Below are 16,759 nucleotides of genomic sequence, written 5' to 3' on the forward strand. Positions count from 1 at the left end.
AAGGGCTCTGTGAAGCTCGAAAGCTCAGACCTTCCACCAGGAGAAACTGGGCCAATAAAAGGTATTGCCTCACCCATCTTGTCTCTCTCATAGCCTGGGGCGCCAACAGACAGAAGAGAGATAGATGGAGCACGGAATAGAATTTGCTCCCACAAGCCATAATAGTAGCTAGCGTTCTCATTACATTTAAACAAAATGCAAAGTTTCACCTAGCTAAAAGAGCAACATTGACTAGATGATCTAGTCATGCAAGATGCTAACTAGAGCTGCCTGGAAAAACAAGGACATATTTGGAGAAAATTTCCTGGGGGGAAAAAATGTTTCCTCTTTTTCACTGAAAAAAGTTTTGATGGGAGTTTTCTCAAGCTGCTCTGATGCTCAGCCCTTCCTAAAAGGTGACGGGTGCTTCAGATGATGGGAGGTGAATCAGCCCCAGTGATTGCAATGGAGTTACTCCTGATTTACAATGGGGTGAGTGAGCGAAGAGCTGGGCCACAGGTCTGTTGAGCGTTGAACAAAGGGTGAAGTTATGGTCGCCGTCTCCACATATGTCCCATGATACATTGCAGCAGCTCTGCCACAGAGAAAGACCACGGTGCGTCACGGGAGATGTAGTCTGGCCAGTGAGGCAGGTCCATGGAAGAGAATTAAAAGATGTGGGACTTGGAACTGCAGTTCCCATGGGATACTGCAGCGGCTCTGACATAGACAGAGGTCAATGTCAACCCAACCCAAATCTCCACAAAACATTCAGTTTTGGGTCAACACATGGAAATGTAAGATTTTGACTTAAGAATGTAGCAAATCTTTGAAATTCACACATCGATTGTGTTTTTTTTGTGTGGGCGGGACAGGGTGTAGAAATGTGGAGTTAACATGTTATTCTGTGAAAAGTTATCAAGTATCAATGTAACTGTAGTGCCTTTATTTGAGTTCCTCTTGATTTTGCACCAGCATCAGTGAGACTAAATTTTGGCCCCACTGATTTCTAAAATTACTTTTAATTCATAGCGTGTTGTGTGAGTGGAGAATCCAGCCGCGTGGTTTTCAGTGGAGTTACTCCTGATGTACACCAAGGTGAGTCCCAGGAGAATCAGCTCCATTGAGTGAAGAGATTTTACTCCTGATTTACACTGGGGTGAGTGAGAGGAGACCTAGATCCACTATAATCGTACACACAGGAGAGTGAGAGGAAAATCTAGCCATACACAAAGCTATTGAACTATCCAACCCTTTTGACTTCAGTGGATTTAGTCTTGCTTTATACCAATGTCATCAATGCTTTATACCAATGGTGAGGCCGCATTTGGAGTATTGTGTCCAGTTTTGGGCCCCCCACTACAGGAAGGATGTGGACAAATTGGAGAGAGTCCAGCGGAGGACAACAAAATGATTAGGGGGCTGGAGCACAAGACTTATGAGGAGAGGCTGAGGGAACTAGGCTTGTTTAGTCTGCAGAAGAGAAGAATGAGGGGGGATTTGATAGCATCCTTTAACTACCTGGAAGGGGGTTCCAGGGAGGATGGAGCTAGGCTGTTCTCGGTGGTGGCAGGTGACAGAACAAGGAGCAACAGTCTCAAGTTGCAGGGGGGGAGGTCTAGGCTTGATATTAGGAAAAAGTTTTCCCTAGGAGGGTGGTGAAGCACTGGAATGGGTTACCTAGGGAGGTGGTGGAATCTCCATCCTTAGAGGTTTTTAAGGCCCTGCTTGACAAAGCCCTGGCTGGGATGATTTAGGTGAGGTTGGTCCTGCTTTGAACAGGGGGTTGGACTAGATACCTCCTGAGGTCCCTTCCAACCCTCATCTTCTATGACTCTATGATTCTACGACCCCATTGGTCTAGATCAGGGGACAGCAACCTTAACAAAGGGCTGTGCCCAATCTTCCCCCCAGCCCCTCTCCCCGTTCCGGCGGCAGTGTCCGTAGCGGGGGGTGGTCTGGAGCCCCTGTTCCGGCGGCAGTGTCCATGGTAAGCGTGGAGTGGCGTGGCTTTCGCCAAGGCGCCGCAAGCCGCTCAAAGTCGACATGGTCTTTTCTTCCCAGAGTTCAAATGTCATCTAATTCCGTTACCCATCCTGGACCCATACTGAGCCTCACAGAGACTCAACACACCCTAATAATGTCATTAATACATATTATTATCCCCATTTTACAGATAGGGAAGCCTAAGCACAGAGATGAGCGGGAAACTTTCCATGCAGGCAGTTGGTTGCTTAACTGTCTTCTGTTGGGTTTCTTGTACCTTCATCTAACGCATTTGGTATTGGCCACTGTCCGAGAGAGGACGGTGGAGAAGGTATTTGACTGATCATAGCCAGCGTGCCAACACCTGCCTTCCAAAGAACTGGTAAAGAGAGACACCTCCTTTGGGGATAGAAACTATTCTATCTCCAACACCTTCCCATTGAGTGCACCCCTCTGTTATACTTGCTGTATGTAAGGTCTAAAAATAACTATATTATTAACTCTGCCTTCACAGCAGTTGAAAATTTCCATCAGCAGTATTCTCCGGGGAGATTTTTCCTTCTCATATAATGAACCAGAGCAGACGTTTGCTTTTAGTAACAGATCCAAGCTAACTCTGCCAGGCAAATGGTCAGACTTTTTGTTAGTGCATCACTCCTAGGAACATAGGTCTCTTTCCTGAGATCCATGAAGAATGTTGGGATAAGAGATAGATTGTAGAACTGGTCTCCTGGTCCCTAAAATGCTGCCTGAAGAGGTCACCTCGGAAATTCCTGCTTTTCTTGTACCAGTTTTGGAGGAAAGACAAGCTTCCTTATCAGATTTCCAGGAGGTAAAGGATGATGTAAGATTATCTATGTCCTCTTGCCAAATGACATCTGTCTAATAATGATTTCCCCCTTACATTATAGTACCTATGTAGGCTCACAGAAATGTTTCCATCAGCATTTATTTGATGGAGAATTTGGATTTTCAAGGAAAGAATAATTGTTACGAAATGTGTCTATTTTGCATAAAAAATTCAGTATTTCATCGGAAAACCAAAACCAAAACCAAAGCAAACCAAAACACAAAAAACAAAACAAACCCAAACTAAAAATCAGATTTTGGTTGAATAATTTTCAGTTTGGGCTTAAATTTTAGGATTTTGAATGTTGTCAGCCAAAAACATTTGGTTTTAGGAATTTTAGTGTTGGTAGTTTTTTGAGCAGCTCTGTTCCCATATGTAACGAATAACATAGAGCAGAAATATTGTTTTTCTATGGGACATGCCCTGAACAGACAATTTTAGGTTGTAGAAATCCTGGATTTACTCAGGACTAGCCAGAATGGAGGTGGTTGGCGTTTGTGTGGATTTATATAAATTTTTGTCTCCTATTTGCTCACTGCATAAACCATCCTCTAGATTAATGTTGTTTAAGTTTGGAGACAAGTCAATTCAAAAAATTCCCCCCCCCCCCCACCCAACACACACACACCTTGCCTGGCCTGCCTATCTATCCCCATACACCCCATCTATCTATCTATCTATGCATATTCATTAATTTGTTTCTCAGAGTGCTTTCTCAGTTACAGAAGATAAAAGAAAATTTATTTTACATAAATTCATAGTTTGAGTTGAGTGCAACAAAAATATTTTCTAGCAGATATGAAGAAGAAATAATCAAGCACTAAAATTAACATCGTAATGCTTGACTAAAAACGTGTACACAGTTCTTTACTAACTGAGTCATTGGTATAAAAACCAGCTCTCAGTGTGACAAGGAGATGTGTTTGGCTTTACTTTTGAGTATGTTCAGAAAGCAGACAATGGTCTCAGAGCACTGTGAGGATGTTCAATACTTATGTTTATCAGTAGATGACAAGCCACTTTACAGGGGACCATTACCCTCATTGACAGCTCTGGAAAAGGAGGTACGGAACTACATGGCTTTCTCAAGGTCACACCCTGCTTTCTTGACTCCAATATTTCACCTAGAGCACTAGATTACACAGCAGTAGCCAGCACAACAGGGGATAGTTGAGGTTACAGAGGTAATTGGGATTACAGTATCTATGTTCATGGTATTGACAGGACGAAGGTCAGACGCCTAGAAAAGCAGAGCTCCTGCAAAGCTCATCCACAACTACATTGAAACTTCACCAAAGTTACAGTGACACCACAAAACCCAAAATTATCTTTTTTCATGTCATATTTCACAGGTTATTTATTTAATTATGTTTCTTGATAGAGACTGTGGTAGGCATGGCCTGGAGAAATCAAACAGCCATCACAGAATTTATTCTCCTTGGATTCGGGGATCTCCCTCAACTACAGATTCTTCTCTTCCTACTGTTTCTAGTGATTTACATTGTGGCCATGGCCGGGAACATCCTAATTCTTGCGTTAGTTGTGGCTGATCAGCACCTTCACACCCCTATGTACTTCCTCCTGGGGAACTTGTCTTGCTTGGAGACCTGCTACGCCTCCACCATCCTGCCCAAGATGCTGGCCGGTTTCCTGACCGGGGACAGGACCATTTCTGCCCCTAGCTGTATTGCACAACTTGATTTCTTTGGTTTTCTGGTAGCTGTGGAATGTTGTCTCTTATCGGCGATGTCTTATGATCGATACATAGCAATATGCAAACCCCTGCATTACTCAGCCCATATGAACAGCAGGTTCTGCTTCCGGGTGGCAGCCGGGTCTTGGGTGAGTGGTTTTGTGGCTAGCACCATCACTGCATGCTGGATATCACAAATGCTTTTTTGTGGCCCCAATGAAATCGACCATTTTTTTTGTGATTACACCCCGTTAGTAAAGCTCTCCTGCAGTGACACCAGCTTGATGGTTCTTGTGATCTTCCTCTTATCCTCCACATTAACACTGCCTCCCTTTCTATTAACCCTGGCATCCTATGCGTGTATCATCACCACCATCCTGAGAATCCCTTCCACCACCGGGAGGCACAAGGCCTTTTCCACCTGCTCCTCTCACCTCATCGTAGTTACGCTCTACTACGGGACCCTGATCATTGCCTATCTGCTGCCGGACGCCAACATTCCGAGAGACCTGCACAAAGTGCTCGCGCTCTTCTACACCGTCCTGACTCCTCTGGTCAATCCCCTTATCTACAGCCTGAGGAACAAAGAGGTTAAGGAGGCGCTGAGGAAAGCTGTCCATGAGACTGTAAATTTCATAACAAGCAGCAAACTACGTCATATGGAATCACTGTAAGTTGCAATCGACTCAGGATAAGGGGAGCTCATGAGATGCAGTGGACCCGTCCATGCAGCCTCAACCAGGCAGCCTTGCGCATTAGAGAAGTTCTTCTGAATACACTGGGTCTCCTGATGTGAGGAAGAGTGTATGAATAAGGGCAGCAGGGCCAAGTAATCCTTGACTCACATCGGTCTGGATGGACCCTCAATCTGCCTGGGGAAACGTGAACCAATGGGGCAGAACCCATGCTACTGAACTCAGCTCCATGTATTACCCACTGACATCAATGAGAACAGCAGGGCTTTGGAAATGGTGAATTTCCCCACAGTGTGGAGGGTCTATCTAAGGCATAAGTATCTCTCATTTCCCACCAGCGCCCTTTTTTCAGCAGTGAAGTGTGAAAGAAGTGACCAATAGCCCCTCGAATAGACCCTTCACAAAAGGGTGAATTTCCACTTCTCTCGGAAGCGGTGTCTCACAGAGGTTGTATCAGCAGCAACTTTCAATACATTTTAAAGATTGTCTGTCTGTCTATTTGTCTAGCGGGTTAATTTAAAAACAGAAGCATGTGTCAATACAATTTCGGATTGATCTCTCTTTCTCTCTGTCCTCCTCTGTCTCAGATTAATTTTGAAAGAAACTGGGGTGGGCTTTAAGCCACTAATAGTGGTTTAAATGAAACAATAATCAGAAGATATTATGTTAAGAATAATAAAAGTAAAGTTTAAATTGAAACGCTATCATTATTATTATATTTTTATTATCCCTCAGTATTACATCAGGGGGATTTTTCTTAAACAAATCACCTTCTCAACCTATGAGACCTTTCAGCCTAAAAAGGAGAAAGCTACAGTCTAAAATGCATTCCCATGAGTCAACAATAAATCCTGACCCTGAATTGACTCTCTAGGTTTGGGTCGTCAGGAATTTCGTTAAACTCTCTGCAAAAAGTCCTGCATTTTCGAGGCTCATCTGTGCTCATTCTCCTTTGACTTTCATTCAGATTCTCACAGTGCCCAAGAGCGCTGTCTTGCAGAGGTCACTGGGCATGATGTCCTCCACTCTGAAAGTGTTCTCGAGCTGCTCACTCATACCCAAGTGCTTCAGTAATCGCTGGGATCATCTTTGTTCTAGTTTTCCATAATCATTCCACTTTGTGGCAGAGTACTTCATACTCCATCATCTTCACTTGTTCCTTTTTATTTTTCCCTCTGCTGGTATGGCAATATCAATAAACATGGGCTTCTTTGTCATAAAGAGTTTTATTGATGATGATGATGATGATGATGATGATGATGATGATGATGATGATTTAGCACAGAATCTCGCGCGTCGTTTCTATTTGCGGCTGTCATTCACACTTTCATGTGTTCCTAGAAATGAGAAATCAGAATAATTTGCTGTGTAACCTTCTCTTTCTTCAAAACGGGGCTCAGACGAGCTATCCCCCTCATGTGACCATGTGAAGATCAATACATTAAGATTCAGACTGGACTTTGAGTATCATGGTCATGAAACTCAAAGTAATGGCTTTGATATTCAGAGGCAAATACCCAATCCATAAAATCTTTATTGATATATTTAAGGCCCTGACAGGGGTGAAAAGTATCATTAAGGGCACCCAAGAGAAGTGGGAATCCAACTCAAATGGCTTGCCGCGTAAAGGCTTTCATTTCAGAGGGTCTACATCAGTGTAAAATCACAGGGACAGTTACAATTTGCTCCCGCTTTACTAAGGTGTGTGTAAATATTATCATGGGTAGTTGGAAATGTATCTAAAGTTGGTGCGAGGTGCGTGGCTTCCATTCCAGTCAGTAGAATAACATTAGTGCTAACGTGGACAGAATCAATGCAACGGTAGTGTCAGAGGGAGAAGAACCAGACCCTATAATCACATTATCCAGGTAGCAAACCCTCATGGTGTGAGAAAATTGCCCAGGAAGATGCAATTTCCCCCTGCACAGTGCGGTCCGGTTCTCCTCTCACTTGTTTCAGTTTACACCAGTGTAACTGTGATGACTTCACGGGAGCTACTGGTAATTTACACCTGCAGAAGTAAGAGGAAAATTTGGCCCTTTGACTTCACTAGAGTTACTCCTGATTGGTATTTGGGTGAGTGAGAGGTGGATCAATCACTACTGACTCTAATGGAGTTACTCCTGATTTACGCCGGGGTGGGTGAGAGGGGAATCAGCCCCACTGACTCCAATTGTGTTACTCCTGGTTTGAGAATGAGCCCACATGATTATAACAGTGCCATTTATTATATGGATTTCCCTATTCAACAAAGGCTCCAGGAGCTCTGGCCATAAAAACCCTACTGCTGGCTCCGTGTTATTACCAGCATTGGCCCCTCCCACTGAGATTTCCAACCCCGTGCTCAGACTTCCAATGGGGATTGGCACCTAACTCCCCTAGGCCCTTTCAAAAACTACAGCCTCAGTGCATATCAGATAGATCAATTCAAAAGTCATGGGGAAAAATTGTATTCCCATTATAGAAGTGGGGAGCTAGAGACAGAACGTTTATAACCAGAATGTCCAGACTTAGTAAATGAAAGCTGAGGAGCTTGGTGCCTTTGATAATCAGGCTTTGTTTATTTAAAGCCTCTCAGCAGATATTTTGATACCTATGTATGGAATCATAGAAGATGAGGGTTGGAAGGTACCTCAGGAGATCATCTAAGTCCAACTCCCTGCTCAAAGCAGGACCAAACCCAACTAAATCATCCCAGTCAGGGCTTTGTCAAGCCGGGCCTTAAATATATAACATCAAAGTGTGGAAAAGTTGCTGTTTACAGTTCCTTTTTAGAAAACCAGGGACGATAATATCCCTGCTTTAGTCTGGAGAGTTCACGATGCTCTACAATGTGAGGCAAATATTATACCCAATCCACAAAATCTTTATTGTTATATTTAAGGCCCTGACAGGGATGAAAAGTATCATTAAGAGCACCCAAGAGAAGTGGGAATCCAACTCAAAGATTCCCTTCCTCCCAAAAATTCTGCGAAGGCTACATCTCTACAGGTATTCAGGCACCTAATGAGATTTTTAACACACATATTTCAAATGAGTTTTAGCATAACGGAAAGTGTGAAGGGTATGTTTTATTCTAGTTTTAAAATCGCTCGGGACAAAGAAAGAGACGACAAATGCTAAATTTCTTAAGCATCTCGTTTTAATTCTTTTCTTCTCATGAACTAAGTAAAATATTTACTGGCAAATTCATCTATTCTCAAAGAATAATAATCCAGATTCAGGGGGATGCACAGTATTCGTCAGTCGTTAGTGTGGGAATGAGGGTGCAGTGAATGTCTAGATGCCCTAAGTTTCCTCCAAAATGTGTCTGATGGCACACACACAAACACACATCTTAACCATGTATTGATTTAAAAGACAAAAAATCTAAGGACAGCTTTCCTCAAGGCTTCTTTTACCTCCTTGTTTCTCAGGCTGTAGATGAGGGGGTTGACCAGTGGAGTGAAGACTGCATAGAAGACAGAGAACACTTTGTTCAGGTCTCTCAGTGCATCTGACTCTGATACCAAATACACAAAGATCAGAGTCCCGTAGAAAATGGTCACCACGATGAGGTGAGAGGAGCAGGTGGAAAAGGTCTTTTGCCTCCCGCTGGTGGAAGGGATTCTCAGGATGGTGGAGATGATACAGACATAGGATGCCAGCGTCAGTAGAAAGGGAGGCAATGTGAATAGAGAGGAATGTATGAAACCGGTAACTTCCACGATATGGGTGTCACTGCAGGACAGTTTTATTATTGGCTTAAAATCACAAAAGAAATGGTCAATTTCATTGGGGCCACAGAATGTTAATTGTGATGTCATAAATATAAATATGGAAACAGACAGAAATCCAGCTAGCCACAACCCAGCCACTAGCTGGAGGCACAACCTGCCATTCATAAGGGCTGCGTAATGCAGTGGTTTGCATATTGCTAAATACCGATCGTAGGACATCACCGATAAGAGAGAACATTCTGTGCCTGCCAGAGAGCCAAAGAAATATAATTGTGCGATGCACCCACTCACAGAAATGGTTCTGTCCCTGGTCAGGAGACTGGCCAGCAGCCTGGGCAGGATGGTGGAGGAGTAGCAGGTCTCCAAGCAGGACAAGTTCCCCAGGAAGAAGTACATGGGGGTGTGAAGGTGCTGATCAGTCACAACGAGTACAATGATGAGGATGTTCCCAGCCATGGTCAGGATGTAGATCATTAGAAAGAAAAGGAAGAGAAGAACCTGCAGTTGAGGGAGATTCCCAAATCCCAGAATGATGAAGTCTGTGACGGTTGTTTGATTTCCCTCATGCATGTTTGCTGGAGGTTTCATCTACAGGAAATAGAACAAATTCTGCAGTTGAGAGTCTAACTTCCATTACAAAAGAGTCATATTTTCAATTCTGGTTTCTCCCTGCTGTTTGCCCTCCCAACGCTTGAGTCCAGACTCCAGATGGCAGAGGCATTTGGGGTAAAAGTTTCAAAAAAGGCTGAAGCTAATTCACACTGGAAATTTAGCTACCATCTGGCATCTCTATTGAACACATCTCAGCTTCCTGAACATGTTTTTGTATTACATTAGTCTCAGTGTCTGAGATTAGTTTTGTAGATTAAAGGAATTAAATGTCACTCCATTGGCTTCATATGACAAACCCCATTGCCGGGCTCACACCGCATTTACCCATATTTCCATGGCAGAATCCACCAGATTCCAGGGGAGTGGACAGTAGAATTTGATTCCAGAGACCTGGTCTTTATTCCTGGCTCAACCACTCCCTGACTTTGGGCCTCCGTTTCCTCCATTATGTAAGAGCTGCTGATGATCCCATTTACTGTTTTTTCAATAAGACTTGAAATTTATGCAAGAAGAGGTGTCTACCTATGCTTATATGCTCTTGTGGAGATGGAGATATGATACTTAGACACTTTACAATGTTTTAATATTTATGTCAATCGGTGCTGTATAACTTCCGAGTGTTAGCATACAGCAAGGAGACCATGCATAACTTTCAACACACTCTAGGAATGTCATATTTCCACCTCAATTTCCGCAGAAATGACATCAAGTTTTCGTTTAACAACACACAACGTTTTTTAGATGTTTTCTTTACACCCACCCCATATTACGGAAAGATCTCTCTCAAATCTTTCCTAAAGGGAATCGGAGAGTTTCATTTTTCATCAAGGATATGCAACCTTTTTTTTTTGAGAGCTATCTAGCCCCTAACATTTATGGCTAATATTTTCAAAAGTGCCCAAGGCCAGATTCTGTAAATGATCCATGCGCCTCAATCTGAAGATTGGAGCCTCAGTGCCTTTAAACATCTGGCCCTGAGACAGCATGTGAAAGAACATAGGGTTATATAGTTAGATTAGCGAGTTCTGCCAATGCTTCCTTGGCTAAAATTGCTGTGACAGTTTGAGGAACACGTCTTTGTCCATGTTATCATTCTGGATTGGATCAATCCTTTCTTACCAGAAAACATGGAGTAGGTCATGGAGAGGCTATGCCTCAAAAGCTGTGACAATGCTATCAAGATCCTTCAACGCCGAGTGGCTCATGCCTGGTGAAACAGGGGGCGTGTTGAGAAACCCACATCTAGGAACGTTGACCAGACCTTACTCGTACTCAAGTGTTTTGGCAGCACATGGGATTTAGAAGTTCGATCCAATCATAACAATCTGGTGTCTGTTTTGAGGGGGAAATTGGTCCAGAATGTTATGGTTGAAGCCAGGTTTTCCCCTTGACTAATATTTGAAATTGGCCCACTAAAGAAACAAAGAAGGATATTCACTAATCCAAAGAAGAGAGCCCATAAGATCTGCTGGTGTCTCAAATCTCCTATTAGATACAAGGCTTCTGATAACCATTAGAGATTTGCTGTTAAAAGTGCTGTGTTCATGGCCTGATATTTGAACATCACCTTTTTCATAAGCCCCGGCTGCTGCCAGAAAGCACAGATAGGGTTGAAATTTGTAATAATGAAGTAATGACCAACATGCAGCATAACTACAGATATAATCTGGCACACAATTAATGCCCATCCCTACAGAATCAAACACACAAGAAGAATCTAAACTTTCAGATTTCAAACAAAGCCTTTGGAATAATAACACACACACACACAGGGGCACACCCACACGTATTCAGGTGTGTATGTCCTAGTCAGGGGAAGCCTGTAATTCTACCTGGGGTGCAGGAGCATGATGTGCGCACGGTAGGGATATGAAATGCAGATGATCATCAGCCTATCTTAGAATTTTGGCGGGATGCAGAATGTTGAAGCTGAGGATTGTGAAATGCTGAAATGGGACATATTCACCTAATCACCATTGAGAGAAATTTTCAATGGGAAAAAAGAGCAGTTTGGTTGAAACGCCAAACATTGCCCATGACTGACCTGGTAACACTCTCTGTAATGAGATTCCAGGATTGTGAGTCGTGTCATTCTGAAGCATATTAAGCCTGAAAAACCAGAAGGAATCCTGTAAAAGCTGAGAACATGGACAAATAGCTGAGGATGCATACGAAAGAATACCACAAGCGCATACGGAGACAATCAGAAAGGCTAAGGCACAAAATGAGTTTCCCCTAGCAAGGGAAATATGCAGCACACACCCACACAGATCAACCCAAATCTGCCAGCACAACACAACCCCCCCCCCAAATCATCACAACCACACACACTGCAACTCAGCCAGCATACACAATAAACCCAACCACACATAGCCCCTAAGCGGGACACAAACCCTTGTTGACCACAGACTCAAATCAACACAAATGCAGCACAAGCTACACCTAAATCAACACAACCAAATATACAACTTCACCAGCACACCCAATCACCCCAAAGACCATTCTGAAGACTAGAATGTGTATTGAGTCTGTAAGAAATGATGGAAACAGATGCAAGAATGGCTGAGAGCCCTTTCTGCTTCGTGTATCACCAGACTCCATGATCACTGGGATTCACCGTCTGTTGTTGTCCAATTGTTCAGTTCTCAGCCATTTTTGGGCTCTCTGACATACACGAGTTTACAAACTACACTCGTGTGACAGCAAAGGTTTTTGGCTGCTATGGAAGATGATAGCAGATTGCCTCCAGGGATAGAAATTTGGCACAGCAACCTGGCTGACACGGCAGCTAAAGAGCAAGCAATATTTAGAAGAAGGACCTCAGACAAATTTGGAGAGATTAACTCAAACTTCTAAGAGCTTTTGATTAATCACTAATGGATGGAAACTGAGATGTCATTCTCCTTCCCCCTCCCTGTCCCTTTTCTTACTCTTTTCCCTCCCATCCAGATCCTTTACCTTTCTTTTCCTTGACCTTTTTTTTTCTTCTTTCAGTTTTTGCCAATAGATTTGTGCTGTGGTGGAAATCAATAAAATAAAAAGAAAGAAATGTGCACACTTAAAGGTGCATTACAGTAACCGAGTTAACATGAAAAATAAAATGATGATTTAAGCTTTTGGAGGAGCTAAGCAGGAAACAATTCCGCTCTCACTTACCCTAGTATAAATCAGGAAGTCAATAGAGATGCGCTGCTGTAAAACTGGGGTAAGTAAGAGAGGAATGACACCAAAAGAGAGGCGTCCTTCTTGTTCAATTTTTTATGTCTGTATATAAATTCCTGCCCAGTGCAGCTGCACGGACCCAGAATGTCACGTTCACAGCACCTTTCCCCATGTGCAGCATTGCAGTCACCTATATATGTTTTGGTGACCCCGTGGGACTAGTTCCCAAAGAGAATCGACTGGGATGTTGCCAGGCAACTTAAACCACACTCAGTAACAAATGGCAAAGAAGTCAGCCTTTTAGAGCAAAACAAGGTTTTCTGCGTCCTCTGCTCCAGGGCTGGGGTTTCAATTGGACCCTTTGAATGTCTGGGAGTTGGGAGAGGTGAGAGCGAGTTGACTGGTCATCAGGCAAAGCAGCAGAGAGGCGCAATAAGATGGCGGTTCCCTGGCTGTTGCTTTGCAGGGACTGTGCTGTAGAGCGGTGCCATGTCACCGTGATATGACATGGACGTGTCGAGGCAGCATTGGGCTGCAGATCTTGTCAAAGAGCAGCCAGCCTCATGCACCATCGTTAGAGGTGCCCCTCCATCTCCCTCATTTCACCTTTGGGAGCAGATTCATTCCTGTTGTGTCTCCAGTAGCTTTGATGGAGTGGAATCCTCCTCGCCTCTTTCCTCTTCCTTCTCTTCAGCATTTCAGGATCTCCCTCAGCCTCCCTGCTCCAGAGAAGGCAGATTGTTCCTCTGTCTTCCTCCTCCTGAATTCCCTCTTCATCTCCCAGCCCATCCTGGGGTGTGATCTTCCCACCACAATGCATGAATAATTCCACCGTGTTGTACCCTGTGGCTGTCAGGAAGAACAGGGCCCTGGGCGGGACCAGGGGGGAGCTGTGCTGTTTCCTAACTTTCCCCTGTATCACATTCAATAATAGGGATCGTTCCTCTTTGCCGGCCAGCCATGGCTCTTGCTCCATTCTACCACAGCCTGGAAAAAGTTTCTCCAACACGTGCTCTCCATGACAGGCACTTACGGCAACCCCCACATCCTTGGAAAAGTCAGTGCCACACATGGAGGGGCTTCCTGAATTCTTACGTGGGCAAAGGTCCAGTGAAGTTAACGGAGCGTCTCACTTGAGTCACGATGACGCTCAACGATTCACAGATGCTTGAATTTTGACTCTGTGTCCTAACCCAGTCCCCCTTATACTTAACATGAGGAGATTTGTGGCCCAGGTTTCTCTCAGCTCTGGAAACTGGTCCGATAGCTGAGTGCCACTGAAATCTCCATGCAGGCTGCAACTGTGCTGACTTCCATCACTTCTCTTTGGTAGACCAGTTATACGTCAGACAGTTTTATGGATGTGGTGCCCTAGGATAAATATGCACCACTTATGTGCATTTACATGTCTCCCTCTAGTGTCTGGACCAAACAAGTATTGCAGCCTGCCACTAACTGACATACCTTTAGGTCTAGAAGTTGAGACCTGAGTTATTGTTACAGGTCATTCTGGATTAGATAGATAGATAGATAGATAGAGCATCTACCTTATATGCCAAACACATCTACCTTATATGCGAATTGTTATAAAATCTGCAGGTGAAGCCACACAGGAAAAGGTTGGGAAGACAGGAAGTCATTGCCTCTCCGGCCCTCTTGTTAAATTGACTCAGTTTCAACAAGCTCCTTAATGACCCTTCATTCCATCCAGACCGGAAGTCATACACACACGTATCTTTCTTTGGCTGCCCTGCTAGCAAATTTAACTTTTCCCCCTGACTAGGTACTCAAGACACGTATAAGGGAAACTGAGGCACATATAAAAATGTTACAAAAATCCCCACTTCATCCCAGACATAGTAACAGCAGTATTATATGCAAGAAATGCGAGGTAATTGTTCTGCTGTACTTGGCGCTGATTCGGATGCCGTTGGAGTATTTTGTCCAGACTTGGGCACCACACTTTAAAATTCTACCATCCCCTGATCCTTCCCAACCACTACTTGCCAAAATTGTCCACTTCTTTCTTAATTTCCAGCCCCAACAACGTGTCCAGAAGCAAATTACTGCTGTCAGGATCCAACTTTGGAGGACAGGACTAGCACTCAAAACGATCTTGATGAGTTGGAGAATTGATCTGACATCCACAGAATGAAATTCAATGGAAACAAGTGCAAAGTATTCCAATTCGGACGGAAAAATCCAACGCACAAACACAACATGGGGAATAACTGGCCGTGGGGCCGTCCCGCAGTAACCAGTGGTTATAATGGATCGCAAATTGAATGCGAGTCAAGGAAGTGATGCAGTTGCGGAAAAGGCTAATATCATTCTGAGATGCACTGATGGGGGGGGGTCGGGTCACAGGGGAGGTAATTACCCCTCTTCACATGGCATGGATGAGGTGTCAGGTGGAGCACTGTGTCCGGTTCCGGGCACCACATTTTAAGGAGGACATGGACAAATTTGGCAGGGCATGGGTGGGAAGGATCAGGGAATGGTAGAATTTTAGTTTCCAGCCTGAAATCACCTGGCCAGCAGCAAATTTCTATTTTCAGGTGGAAAGCGAGCAGCATAGAAGAGGGAACTGTGTCTTCCTGAGTCAGCAATCCTTCCCTTGGCTGGTCCTGGGACAGAATAGCAGAGCCCCACCACCCCACCACAGGAACTGGAAGCTGGTGGCCATGGAAAATTGAATAACACTGAAGGGGGGGCCAAGATATCAATAAGCACTGTTGGCACACCTGTAAGTTTACCTTCCCTCACTCAGTCATGGCAGGAAACAGAACTGCAGCATGTATATTAGCAGGAGAGGAAGCCAAGTTTGGTTGATTTACCTCTGATGTCACCACGGCCCCAATTCAGAGTGACCTGAGCCACTGACTTGGCCACATGATACCCAGAAATCTCTTGGTGTCAATTGGCAGAGGGCAGAGGGCCGCAGAGATTTATAGGAATACTCTGGGTTTGCCAAAAGGGGGTCATATCAGGTCTCTACTGAAAGCCTGTGTCACGCTGCTTATCTTGATCATCGCAAGACGTCTGTACGGGTAATGCGCAGGGAGTTATGTAGCTGTACTGAGGACTGTGTTCTTCAGGTACATACATTAAGACAGTCACTGGAAGACAGTCCTTAAGACATTGGAAGGTGATAAGCAGACTCTAGGCAGGAAGGGGGTGACCAACACTTACCTCTCTGGCAGACCCCTGGGTATTGTATCCCTCAGAGCCAACTCAATGGCCAGAAAATACAAAGGGCATACTTAGAGACAGACTATGTCTGCTATGTGGGTCAGGATTTACAAAGACAAAGGCATGCCAAGATAAGCCTCTGAAGAGGGGATATAATGGGGTAAGGGACCATATTCTGTAATAGCATAAAAATGTGGAGAGCAGATTGGTGTTGACAGAACAAGGGGCAATGGTCTCAAGTTGCAGTGGGAGAGGTCTAGGTTGGTTATTAGGAAAAGGTTTTTCCCTAGGCAGGTGGTGAAGCACTGGAATGGGTTACCTAGGGAGGTGGTGGAATCTCCATCTTTAGAGGTTTTTAAGCTGCAGCTTGACCAAGCCCTGGCTGGAATGATTTAGTTGGGGTTGGTCCTGCTTTGAGCAGGGGGTTGGACTAGATGACTGTGACATTCCCTTCTGCAATCTGAACTGGTAAACCGCTGTGTCACCCCAATCCCCACACTCCTGTGGCCCGTCTTGCGGTTGCTCTGCTGTGTGAATCACCCACTCCTGGGTCAGCCCCCGCGCAGCCTCTTGCAAACAAGCAGTCCCTGTCTTAGTGAATGAGTGCATCTGGCCAGCCACTCATGGGATTCTGTAGTGGTGTGACCGCCCAGCCAATATCCCCAGTCCCAGGTGCAACCCTAGGAACTGCCATCTGACAGTGCTGCCCACTGGACTCTGCAAGCTCATTGGTTAGTCAATTTATTAAGAAATTGATATGCACCAGATCTGCCACGCTAAATGAGGTCTCTGCACACACTCAAACCACGTGCCCTGCTTTAGATTAAACAAGCACATACGTTTATTAAGTGCAGAAATATTTTAAGTGATT

General features: G+C 44.4%; 2 protein-coding genes across 2 annotated transcripts; one reads left to right on the forward strand and one right to left on the reverse strand.

The window, feature by feature from the left end:
- Positions 1–4,207: 4,207 nt before the first annotated feature.
- On the forward strand, positions 4,208–5,182 carry LOC137142802 (olfactory receptor 10A4-like). Its single transcript, XM_067532269.1, has one exon. It carries the CDS (start codon positions 4,211–4,213, stop codon positions 5,180–5,182), a length of 972 nt encoding a protein of 323 aa, XP_067388370.1. The 5' UTR covers positions 4,208–4,210.
- A 3,374-nt stretch (positions 5,183–8,556) lies between these two features.
- LOC137142741 (olfactory receptor 11L1-like) lies at positions 8,557–9,510 on the reverse strand. The gene has a single exon (XM_067532192.1). It carries the CDS (start codon positions 9,508–9,510, stop codon positions 8,557–8,559), a length of 954 nt encoding a protein of 317 aa, XP_067388293.1.
- Between the last annotated feature and the right edge of the window lie 7,249 nt (positions 9,511–16,759).

This window comes from Emydura macquarii, unplaced genomic scaffold (genome assembly GCF_026122565.2).
Source record: "Emydura macquarii macquarii isolate MOO-44397 ecotype Brisbane River unplaced genomic scaffold, CSIRO-AGI_Emac_v2 contig_3249, whole genome shotgun sequence".
Classification (NCBI taxonomy): Eukaryota; Metazoa; Chordata; order Testudines; family Chelidae; genus Emydura; species Emydura macquarii.